At 37.5% G+C, this 12,436-nt stretch overlaps 2 protein-coding genes and 1 long non-coding RNA gene across 3 annotated transcripts; all 3 read right to left on the minus strand.

Moving 5' to 3' along the window:
• Nucleotides 1-3,455: 3,455 nt before the first annotated feature.
• Nucleotides 3,456-5,821, minus strand: LOC106579315 (homeobox protein Hox-B5b). Its single transcript, XM_014159128.2, has 2 exons — nt 4,948-5,821; nt 3,456-4,417 (listed from the first exon to the last, which is right to left on the minus strand). Exons 1-2 carry the CDS (start codon nt 5,537-5,539, stop codon nt 4,170-4,172), a joined length of 840 nt encoding a protein of 279 aa, XP_014014603.1. The 5' UTR covers nt 5,540-5,821; the 3' UTR covers nt 3,456-4,169.
• An 854-nt stretch (nt 5,822-6,675) lies between these two features.
• Nucleotides 6,676-8,391, minus strand: hoxb6ba (homeobox protein HoxB6ba). The gene is given in 2 exon segments (NM_001141675.1): nt 6,676-7,236; nt 7,827-8,391. Coding segments are annotated over 2 exon segments (672 nt in total). The 5' UTR covers nt 8,245-8,391; the 3' UTR covers nt 6,676-6,982.
• A 1,324-nt stretch (nt 8,392-9,715) lies between these two features.
• On the minus strand, nt 9,716-11,028 carry LOC123729015 (uncharacterized). The gene is made up of 2 exons (XR_006760737.1): nt 10,637-11,028; nt 9,716-10,061 (listed from the first exon to the last, which is right to left on the minus strand). It is a non-coding gene; the product is annotated as an uncharacterized lncRNA (long non-coding RNA).
• Between the last annotated feature and the right edge of the window lie 1,408 nt (nt 11,029-12,436).

Below are 12,436 nucleotides of genomic sequence, written 5' to 3' on the forward strand. Positions count from 1 at the left end.
GATTGAGCGGGGCAACAGTGAAGCCGGTCTGAAGCGGGCTCTGCTGGTGTGCAAGTGGCGTTACATCACGTCACTGAATAAGCATTGGCCTATGCTCCAATCGCATATTTTAAGATTTACTTTGAGGTCACTTTGTGAAGCACGATTATTATGCCATCTATCCATGCATATTAAAATATTTGTGTCGACTGCTGTAAGACAAGTTTTCAGATAAAGAACAAATAGCCTGTTCATCTATCAATGCTTTTTCAATGTAAAACTTGATTCCCAACTGCTCAATAAAAAGGCCTACGCACTAATAAAGGTGTCAATAATCTCCATGCAATTGTATCGAATATAAATAATAAGTAGGCCTATAAATGGAAAACGAAACATAGACAATTCTTAAACAAAACACTAACGTATTTTACGCATTAATCCATCCATACAGAATAACCAACACAATATACAATTCCATCGGCTATCATGTATGCTTCCAAAAGCACAAATTAAAACAATTATTCAGACTGTCTTTTTCGTTCGTGTAGGCCTATGGATTCCAAGGATGTTGACGATGTCTGAGAAACAGGCCTATTGGTATTGTAGGTTAGATCCTCCGCATCTGTGGCTCTCGTCTAGTGACCTCGCGATGATCCCGGTCTATGAATTATTGATGAGATCCGTGCACAGATTACCCCTATCAATATGCAATACTTATTATCCTGGTTAAATGGCTATTTAACAGTTATGAATAGTGGAATTGTTTCTACCCAATACAAAACATTGGTGTGTGTCCTTTAGCATAATTATTTTTTGAATATATAAAATGATTTAAGCAAAAAAAGTTTGAGACATCGGGAATATTTATTGCATTTAGGTACATTTTAGATAAATAAATGACAGCTATTGACGAAAGATGTCAAAACCAGTGTTTTCATATTGCCCTAATTTGATTGGATATCACCACGCAGAACTGCGATTGCATGCTGATTCATATACAATTTGGTCAGGTAGGCTTGCTACACAATGGGACACACAATTTAGCCATGGCAACTACGCAAAGACATGAACCATTAACATAGGCTACAAACACACAATAGCAACGCGTTATTATAATATAACATACAAAATTGGGCGTAATCCAAGTTTGACATACAGGCCTATACAATCAGGATCAGTGTTTGATGCGTTTATAAACCGAACAAAAATATAAAAACGCAAAGTGTAACAATTTCTAAGATTTTACTGAATTACTGTTCAAATAAGGAAATCAGTCAATTGAAATAAATAAATGAGTCCCTAATCTATGGATTTCACATGACTTGGAATACAGATATGCAGCTGTGTTGGTCACAGCCTCAAAATGGGCCTCAGGATCTCGTCACGCTATTTCTGTGCATTCAAACTGCCAGAGAAAATGCAATTGTGTTCATTGTTGTTAGTTTATGCCTGCTCATTTCATAACCCCACCGCCACCATTGGGTACTCTGTTCACAACATTGACATCAGCAAACAGCTCGCCCATACCGACGCCATATACCTTGTCTGCTGTTGTGAGGCTAGTTGGATGTACTGCCAAATTGTCTAAAATTATGTTGGAGGCGGCTTATGCTAGAGAAATTAACATTCAATTCTCCGGCAACAGTTCTGGTGGACATTCCTGCAGTCAGCATGCCAATTGCACACTTCCTCAAAACTTGAGACATCTGTGGCATTGTGATGTGTGACAAAACTGCACATTTTAGAGTGTCCTTTTATTGTCAACAGAACAAGCTTCTTGATATGCCACATCTGTCAGGTGGATGGATTATGTTGGCAAATGGGGAAATGCTCATTTGGCAGTACATCCAACTAACAGGGATGTAAACAAATGTGTGCACAACATTTGAGAGAAATAAGCTTTTTGTACATATGGAACATTTCTGGGATCTTTTATTTCAGCTCATGAAACATGGGACCAACACTTTACATGTTGCGTTTATATTTTTGTTCAGTGTGGCATTATAAAGCCTAATATTTATATGATTAGATCATATATCCAGCATAATTTATTCAAATCGACAGAGGTCTGATTCCCAACGTTTACAGTGGATTCACTTATCCTGTCCTTGGAGAGAGACGCACTGTTCAATGGCTTATCTTGGAGATTGATGGTACACACAAAACCCTGTTCAAGTTCGTGCTTTACCTTAGGCCACGCTTTTATCAAGACGGTCTAATTTTTGGATACAGACTTGAATTTCACTTCAAGTTTTTGTCAGTTTTCTGACTTGAGTCTATAGGCCAGAGACATGCATTATCCAATTTCCCTTCTCATATCAGCACCTCTGACACTAAATCCACGAGGTTCAATGCAGTTATTGCAGAAATTGAATTAGTTAGTGTCCTATTCGTGAAGAGGCAGAATTTCCCCCAGTTTTACGCTGAGCAAAATGAATGAATTCTTATTTGCTGGTGTTTATAGATAATTCGATTACAATCCATGGATTCTCAAAATATTTTATTTTGAGGCTAATTACAACATTAATAACATATGTTTGGTTTATAATCATAGACAGTGGAACACTTATTTAAATGTATCACTGCATTTCTGATATTAACTTTCTATCCTGATATCGAGGATATCGCCACTGCCCAGACTAGTGCTGTACAGTCCACAACCCTTTCTAATCCCTTCGCAGCAGTAAAACCGTCACTTTCATTCAAGAATGTGAATTATATAGTACATTGTCTACTCCCCAAAACCATAAAACTAACTTTATGGACCCCACGTGACCTTTCAGAGTCAGTAAATGGATTATATGTTCTACGGTACGGAGGCATTTAGTAAATTCGAGCCACGTACCTGTAAGACAGCCTACATGTTGGGACATTTGATGGGGAAACGAATAACTAAATACAAGCAAACAGAAGTGCGACTCAACCCAAAGAAGTCAATAAGAGGGTAAGTTTAAAAGGTTTAGCGTTTGTTTTTCTGGTAAAGAATGGCAGCATGGAACCAATAATGAATCTAATAACCTTGACATAATGGTGGGCACTTTATAGGTGCATGTTTAAAACAATATAGCTTGGACGAAAACAATGCACATATTTAAATCAGCAACAAACCTGACTCAAATGTAATGCACGTCATAGGCCTATACCAAAAAGTAATCTCAAGCCAATGTTAAGCATGAAAACTTCCATGGAAATTATTCTTGCTAATGTGTTATTTTATATCATTGTAAAACAGTACAGAATCTATAGGAACATGTTGTTTATGAAGTTAATTTGTTTGAACGTGTGGCAAGGTTAAGTAAGCCTAAATTGTTGATACAAGATGTCCAAAATGCCATGAATGGTTTACGTTCACCAGTGTTATAGCCTATGTGTGTCTATAAAATAGTGCATTAGAACATGTGTAGGCCTAATTCATTCATTTACTATATGTTAAATGAAGAAGAGGTTAATTAATTGCAATTACTATGCTTCAAATATATCGAGCGATGGAGAGAAACTTTATTTCCAAATCTATAGATTCACATAGAAATACAAAAAGCTTAATTGGCAAAATCTTTACCATCACTGTAGGCGTATAATCCACCGAATACCACTCCCTTCCTGTCCACTATACAAATTGATCACATTGAAAAGGTTCAATACATTTATGCAACTTAATAAGTACTTAGTTCTAAACAATTACAATTGGATATATTTGTGCACAACGTGTTATATGCTACATAACAGATTTACCTGTATTTTTAAACCTGGAAAACGTACTGCGCTAACCACGATAATCAAGCATAAATACAGCATTAAAAACTTACACTGAAGCGCTTTGAATGATCCCATCATCTATAGGTTTACATTCAATGAAGAGCAGCGTATGTTTTGGAAACATAGGCTACTGTACACTTTACACCTGTTCGAATGTTTAGAAATTACACAATATAGGCTAACAGCTCACGTGAAACATGACAACATTCAAGAGATAAAACAGAGCACATGACTTTATACTACCCTTAGACAATGAGTCTAACTTTTTTCTAGTTCCAAAGATAACTACAGGCTACCGTAACACAACGTTAAGCTAAACGTCTGTTAAAGACCACAGAATATTTTTTCGTCTAAAATCACAACAACATGCTGAAAGGTGCTGCGCTGTAGCTTACAGTACTCCGGATTTCCCCCGTATCACTTTTAGTTCGAGCTCAGTTATGGAACGCGCTACCTCCTGTAACCAGACTCATACTTTTCAGTTTATTGTCCTTCTTCCATTTCATCCTTCGATTCTGAAACCAGATTTTTATTTGTCGTTCCGTGAGGCACAACGTGTGGGCTATCTCTATTCTCCTCCTCCGGGTTAGGTATCTATTGAAGTGAAATTCTTTCTCCAGCTCTAGCGTCTGGTAGCGGGTGTACGCTGTTCGGGCCCTTTTCCCATCTGGTCCAGCCATTTCTAAATTGCATGAAAAATCCAAATTAGAAGTGGACAACAGATAGTGGAAATAGGATTTTAAACATTACAAAAGGAAACATGTTTAACAGCACATATGAAATATTAAGCAATTCTGGGTGTTGAATAGGCTGCACGTTGTATGGCATGCACGGATTGTCGCACAACTATCCTACATTACCAGAAATAGAACTTGCATTCAGCTATAGCCTAAACATAAATAGCCACCAATTTTCCAACATTTAAATAATGTTTCTCTAAATTAATCTTTATTACAATTATCTTTATTACAATTAAAATACTTTAATAGGCTAACAATTATGTTTTATCTTGCACTAAGAAATATATTGCAATGGACAATATCATAAAAGCAAATCCGTTGCCATATCCTACCATCCTTACGGAGTTCATGCAACACTTGACATATTTGTGACGCTACAAATTTGTACTATAGAAAATCACATCAGCGAGCATGCAATTCACTCCAAAGCAAGACCACCACAAAACACAGTAAAAGTAGGCTATGTATGTACCATGGTTAATGTGCAGTTTCCGCATCCATGGGAATATTTGCGGCGTTTGGCAATCGTTTGAGATTGTCGTGGAGGTTGCGTTATTGGACTCCTGTTGTAGTTGTTGTGCCCGGGCAGCCATGCTGCTGGTACTGCTTGTGTGCGCGCCTTCCTCGGTCTCAGAGACAACGCTGGTATCCTCTATCTCTGTAAAATGACTGTTGTTGCCTTTGTTGAGATTATTGTTGGCGATCGAGGTCGTGCTCCGGTCAGGTGGAGGAGAGGGGCTTTTTAGTTCCAAAGACTCGCGGTTGGCGCAAGGAAGGGGATCTGGAGACGAAAGCGAGCAGGTCGGCAATCTGTACCGGGCATCCGGGCCAGTGGACGGAAAACCACGGGTATCCTCTCCAACAGCCGCGAAGTGGCTACCAGTGTCGGGGCGATTTACGGTTAGGTCCATGCCATTGTAGTTGCATCCGAAAGACCCAGAGTGCATGGTGCCAGGGTCCCTGAACGTACCGTTCACAGTGCCGTTAGTCCCATAATTTAGTAACTGATAGTCGGAGCCATTCGGATAGCGCCCTGAAAACGAGTTAACAAAGTAAGAGCTCATTTGCTTGTTTTTAAAGGCTCGATTTGTAGATCTTTGTCGCTATAATCCTCTGCTTCACGATTTATGATGTAATCATGAATTATAGCAATGAAGCCTACTGTACTTTGCCAGGTATGCGGCCAAATATGGGAGAGCGCTCGGGAATCACGTGCATTTGTTGACCAGTCGTAAATTCTCACTGATGACTTCAAGAGGTAATTCATGCTCTATGGTTACAAATGATGACGAAATGATGGTCGTTATGCTCGAGTCAATGGTGCCTCCCCATTTCGCCCTGAGATCCATGTAGGCAGACAGCGTCATCTACTGGCAGTGGAGGTAACTGTCAGAGAGGGTGCTCTGAATACTTTTTTTCATTGTTCATTTATTTATTTTTTACATCGACTGTTCTAGGACACAAAAGTAGGCTAAGCTATTTTACCAATAGGTCTCTCAGACATGTATCCCAGTATAAAAAAATTATACAAAAACATATATGTAGGCCTAATACACTAGGCATTTGTATCATTAAAGAGAGACTAGCCTATTTAAATGTCCGGCTTGCTCAACTAGGTCCATTTTACAGGATGATAATAATAACTATTATAAGACTGTTGCCTTCACATCAATAAAACAAGAAAACTTTCTATGAAATATTTGCAGAAATTACCAACGCTTTATTTGCATTTACAAAAGATAACAAAACATGTCTTACATAATATTGCACACGACATCCAGATGGTAAGTGCACAATAAACAACTTGTGAAAACATTATCCAGTTGAATATGACAAAGCGATGTAAAAGCCTAAAACGAACAAAATACAACACACACTATGGTAGGCTATTAGGCCAAAGCATCTCTCTTGTATCTATAATGGTGCCATAAAAAATATTTTTGAAGCAAAAATATTTAATTATCGAGTATTTTGACTAGGCTTGTTTTTGCACTTCAACGCCGCTCCAGGAAACCAAAATGTGCGAGTGTAAGGCCTATTTCACGGTCGTCACCAGTTACCACAACCACAAAGTCATAAACCCCGCCTATTTCTACAATTGATCTTCCTAAAATGTGATTTTATACCTTAACCACACTACCTAACCTTAAATTAAGACCACATTTCTTTTTTCATTCATTTTTACGATATAGCCAATTTTGACATTGTGGATGTGGTAAACCCTATTTTACTTTCAAGCAACAATATTGACAAAACAAAAATACAAAATCAATTAATTAAGAATAGGCTAGCCAGCTTCAGTTGGTTTGAACCTGTTTCTAACCAACAGACGTTATTTCATCGTGCAAATATATTTATCTAGTAGGCCTATTTACATATTTTCACAAAAATGTGTAGGCCTATGCAGCTATTTTATGAAAAACAACAACCAACAATAATTAAACATCTCTCAATTCATGTTACGACAGTTATAGGATGGCTTGTGTAGCTTTTTTACTCAGTGTCTTTTAATCTGCCTGCTTTTCCTCCTCTTCGTCGCTGGGTTTCGAAGGATTCATAACTTTGTTCTCCTTTTTCCACTTCATTCTGCGATTCTGGAACCAAATCTTTATCTGACGTTCAGTGAGACACAGAGCATGCGAAATCTCGATTCGACGACGCCTGGTGAGATACCTATTGAAATGGAACTCTTTCTCGAGCTCAAGAGTCTGGTATCGAGTATAGGTCTGACGGCCCCTGCGTCCACTGCTGCCCAATGTCCCTACAAAAAAAGAATAGCAAACCAAACCCAGCAATTATGTAAGAAACAAAGACATGGACAGGATGGATACCTTTACACTATCATCACTGTTATAGACTATTGTTACAATCACTATTATGGATGTAATAAATTAGCCTATATACATGTAAAATAGCCTCCATTACTAAAACCTTAAAAATAGCATAGCGTAGTTGAAATTATCAATTTGATTCACATGATAGCCCACTGCATTTTGACAGTTTAACGCGTTTCCTATACAAAACCAGTTTATCTGTTCATATATTTTTCATGTCAATCACGTTCCCGGCGATAGAATCCAATACATATCCCAGTCATCAAATCATCATGCAAGTGTTCACACAACGACTAGTAAAATTCTTCCTCTTTTCTATTTTTCCCGTCTTAATTTCAAAGCAATAGTTACTTATAAGCTACAATGTCTATGCATATTATGGACTCTGCCAGGCAACACTGTTACAGTAGTCATCTGATTGATAGGCAACATGCAGATTGTAAACCCCCCTTTCAATAAATTAACAATGAAAACACGTTAAACGTTAACAAAAATCAAAAGTAAAGATTTCACTGACCGGCGGTGCAAGAATTCATCCTTTGCATCCACGGATAAAGCAGAGAAGACTTGTCGTCCACAGCAGTGGTTATGTTTACATTCTGCTCGAGGCACTCTGACTTGCGCTGATCCTGAGTTACAAAGAGCGGCTGCTCCTCTCGATTTGCGAAAGCGCACGAGCGGTCAGTGTAAAAAGTGGCAGCTGTATAGTCGCAGGGAGCGCTGGTGCTGGGGCGACCGTAGAGACTAGTGGTTTGCTGGTAATATGAGGTTGGGTAAACCTTCTCTTGCATATTGGCAGCTCCATATGTAGCGTTGGAAAAGTGTCTTAAAGGGTCAGTATATCCGGAGGAATATAAAGGTATCTGAGCGAGGAGAGACTCCTGTCCTCCCGGCAGAGAAACAGGAAAAGTTGAGTTGACAAAATAGGAACTCATTGGATGGACAAATTTGCTCCGAGGAATATGATTTGTAATGTTTTATAGTCCAAGTGGTTTTGCCATTACTTTATCGGAGATTTGGTTTTAGCTGAAGGGGGCTTGCGAGGTGCCACTCAATAGGGCAGAAGGGAACTGTACCATCTGATCAACGTCCGGCCAATCGCGAGCGTCTGGTTGCAATATTGCTCTCATGGGGGGGCTCTTGTTGCGCACAGGGGTCCCCAGTGACTCGAAACGAAGCGCCCAGGCTTCTCGCGCAGTCTTTCCACATATCAAATGAGCTTGCGCCCTCTGATTCATTAAACATTGAAGCATTTCGTTTTCGTTCTTAATTTCGTTCCAAACAAACGATATAAATAATATAATGCTGGCAACACCACCCTCTCTCTCCACACACACACACACACACACACACACACACACACACACACACACACACACACACACACACACACACACACACACACACACACACACACACACAAATTGACCCTTATATGATCTTTATTCGATCTTTGGTTTGCATGAAATAATCACTGTACAATTTCCCCTTTTATAAAATTGACTTAAGAAGAATAATGTTGTTGTTTGTTGGTTCTTTCAATTACCCACAAATGTAAAGTATTGATTACTAGAAGTGGGCTAGTTGCACAATCAAACGTGGGCCTATTGAATTGATCCAGCTGAATTTCTACTTTCATGCAGCTGTTATTTTAAGCTGTTTGACATAATTTATGTTTCATCATTCGTTCACGTATAAGTTAACGTGTTCGTTATGTTTTCTAGGTATTCCCACACTGGCCGGATAAAAAGTAAAACACGACCAAGACGTCTACACTGACAAATCAACTCACAGAAGGCAAAATGATTTTCCAACTGATCAAGGCCAATGCAGAGGATATTACACATTGGTTTCAACATTCATCACTTAAAGATTGCCGTTCATTTTTCGGGAACTTGTAGGCCTAAGTAGACCACATTACATGCAGCATGTTTTATTATTAACCACTAAAATAAATAATCTATGTTTTTGAATATTATCAAATAAATATATTTACATTAATATAAATATTGTCATTATCGAATCTAGTCTGATATTGTTTTTGACTGCTTCTTATATCAGTAGACCCATATTATTGAGTTGAATAATATTATTTAATATTTATTATTATTATGCTATTATCGTTATTTTTTTGTTGGACTAAAACGTTCAATACATTTTAATCAATAAACAATACCACTTTCTTTACAATAGGATGTCTTTCCTTTTTCCAATCAATGTTATTTCCCGTTCACTGTAAAAACCTTTGATATTTCAACAAAATCATGTTGTATTATTTAAACTTGATAGTTAATAGTCTGTGTAGACTTCCTTCAACAAAATGATGTTTCCACAAGTAATCAAACATTGTTGCTAAGTATCCTACGACTTGTCTGTATACAGAATGACAGTTACTCAACGTCAATAGCGTTTGTGCAAAATACATTTTAGTTTGCTTTAGTTTAATTTGATAATAAAAAACGAAAGAAAAAATAAATAATTTGTACGAATACGTCAATATGTCATTCTGAAAGCTTCTGTCTCAAGAATTCGGTGTCCAAATGTAGGCTTATTGTCGCCAGTAGATGGAGTCAAAGAGCAATACACGAGATCAGGTTGTAAAGAAAATGTGTCAGCATACTGCTGTATAAATGGAGTGAATAACATACAGCTTATCAATTTATTGATTGAGGCTCGACGATAATGTTGATGTTGATGCTGATGATGATGATGATGACGACGTCGAATAGTGCAGATGATTGGAAAGTGGATTCTGAAAAATGACATTGAACCATTGAGAACATCGCTTACATCATGTCTCGATTTTACTCTTTAAATGACCCATAAAACATTTTGGGTATGAGTCAATTGTAGCATATCTACTTAGCATTACAGCTAGCTCAAAGGTAATACAAATGTAGGCGACACACAATAAAAAACACTGTACATCTAAAAAACAAAACACAGGAAATCTAGATCTAAATATTTTGGGTTGTCTCATTTTCAGTGTGTGCACATGATTGTGGCAACTTCCAAGAGGTATCATATAGGCCTACCTATTTATCTGAAACCTTAAAATACTAAATGCATTTAGGCCACAGTCACCCGCCAAAGATACTGCTGCCATCTTGCCACTAACGCACTATAGGTATTGCAAATCAATACAATGCTAGTACACTTTAAGACACTAGCCATTTTGTATGCTACCAATGTTACATTTGTAACGGTTTTTATCGAACATAATTTGCACCTCATGACCTACTCAACATTTTATCATTTTAAAAACCTTATAAGACAGGCTTCAAGTATGATTGTGGTGATATAGGACATTGAGATTTGACGACCTACCTTTTGTTGATAATTCATCATTTCGCATGTGGGTATTCCGGATGTGATTATCACAGTTCTTTTTACGTCTTCCATTACTGTTAATCTGGTATATTGCATACGGTAAGTAGCAATAACTAAACGATTCCCTCTGTGAAAAATCAAAAAGAAAGTATTCCATTGTCCTTGCGAATATTGAGTCTTCTTTGACGGTGCAATTCAGAGATAGCCACATTAGCATATGCTAACATTGGATGAGAGATTCCTCATTGACTCCATCTCTCAGTTGGTGGAGCTCCGTAGATACAGAACACATTTCTACCAGAATTCAACTGTAGCTTATACAAGAGCCAAGAAAACGAAGGTGTTACTGAATGAGCGGTCGAAAACAGACAGCTGCAATATAACCTCAAGGGGGGAAAAGTTCCCTGTCCAGAGTCCGCATGACCAACCTCAGCCAATCCCAGAACCCAGCCAGTCGTAAAGTTCCATCATAAAGTTGTACATTTTCATTAGCAGACTCTAATTTATTGCATTTTTTCAGGAACGCTTCAATAGAAGGCATTTCTTTCTTCATTGCCATTTTTTCCTTTCAAAGATGGGATAGCATTTTTGCCTTTTTTTTAAAGCTACGTTGTCTTTAAAGCGAAATGGCTAGGTCTATAATATTTCAGGCCTGTATCCTAATTAGAGCATTTGATGATCATGCCTTATCAATTGAATATTAAGCTACAAAAATGCTGAAACGTTTGACCAAATTGTAGTTCCATACAATAGCATATAGGCTTATATAAAACATGTTTGGTTACAATTTACATTGTCTTATAGGATAGTTATTATAAGTTTACTTAAATTATTGATAAAAGCCTATAGGTAGACTATGTAAACGGATAAGTATTTAAGGCCTAGTCTACATTTGCATTACGTTTAGTAATGTAGTTACGTTAAACTAGTTATATATCAACATAATCAAGCGTGAACCCTTTATGAATCCCTTAGATAGCCTATAGGCCTACCTTCATTGCACTAGCACAGATTTTCAAACAAATGCGACAAAATATGATAGGGATCCATGTAATTAGCCTATACTGTTGCAATAGCCTACTGAGCTGCCCATCTTAAGATTTTTCTCTCATATAAAACAGTTGTATGTTAAGATATATAGACCAAAGATATCCCTATTTGAAAACACCCACTGGGCACACATTGGTTGAATCAACGTTGTTTCCACGTCATTTCAATGAAATTATGTTAAGCCAACGTGTAATAGAGGTTGAACTGACGTCTGTGCCCAGGTAAAATATTTATATAAAATGTATGGAAAAATGTTCCGTTACATAGCCAAAGCAACTGTTTGCATGGTGCCCTGTTAAATTAAATTTAATTGACAAAAGGATTTCCGACGTTTATAGATGCAATAAAACCATAAAACCCCCCAATGCAACCTATTCCTTCTGCAAAAGGTCGCACAGAGAAAATTCGGCCTAATCTCCCCAAAGCAGGACTAGCCTAAACCGAACATATTCTAGGAAACTTGCAATGTTTTTTTATTGAAATTAATTCAGGAATGTTTTTCATTAGTAAGACCAACAGGCCTAACCTCCACGACAATAAACGGAGAATTCGTTTTTTATAGCTATTTCTATAAAATTCGTAAATATTATGTAGACTTGGAGGTTGTCAAATGCAGTTTGAAATGATTCTACTTTGGATGAATGTGACCTGTAATTAGGTCTATAGGCCTACGTTGGCACATTGTATTGCAGTCTAAAAAATGCTAACAACCTATCAACAATAAACTAACATGAAGCATTTTGATAC

The sequence above is a fragment of the Salmo salar genome, chromosome ssa19 (assembly GCF_905237065.1).
Source record: "Salmo salar chromosome ssa19, Ssal_v3.1, whole genome shotgun sequence".
In the NCBI taxonomy this organism is placed as follows: Eukaryota; Metazoa; Chordata; class Actinopteri; order Salmoniformes; family Salmonidae; genus Salmo; species Salmo salar.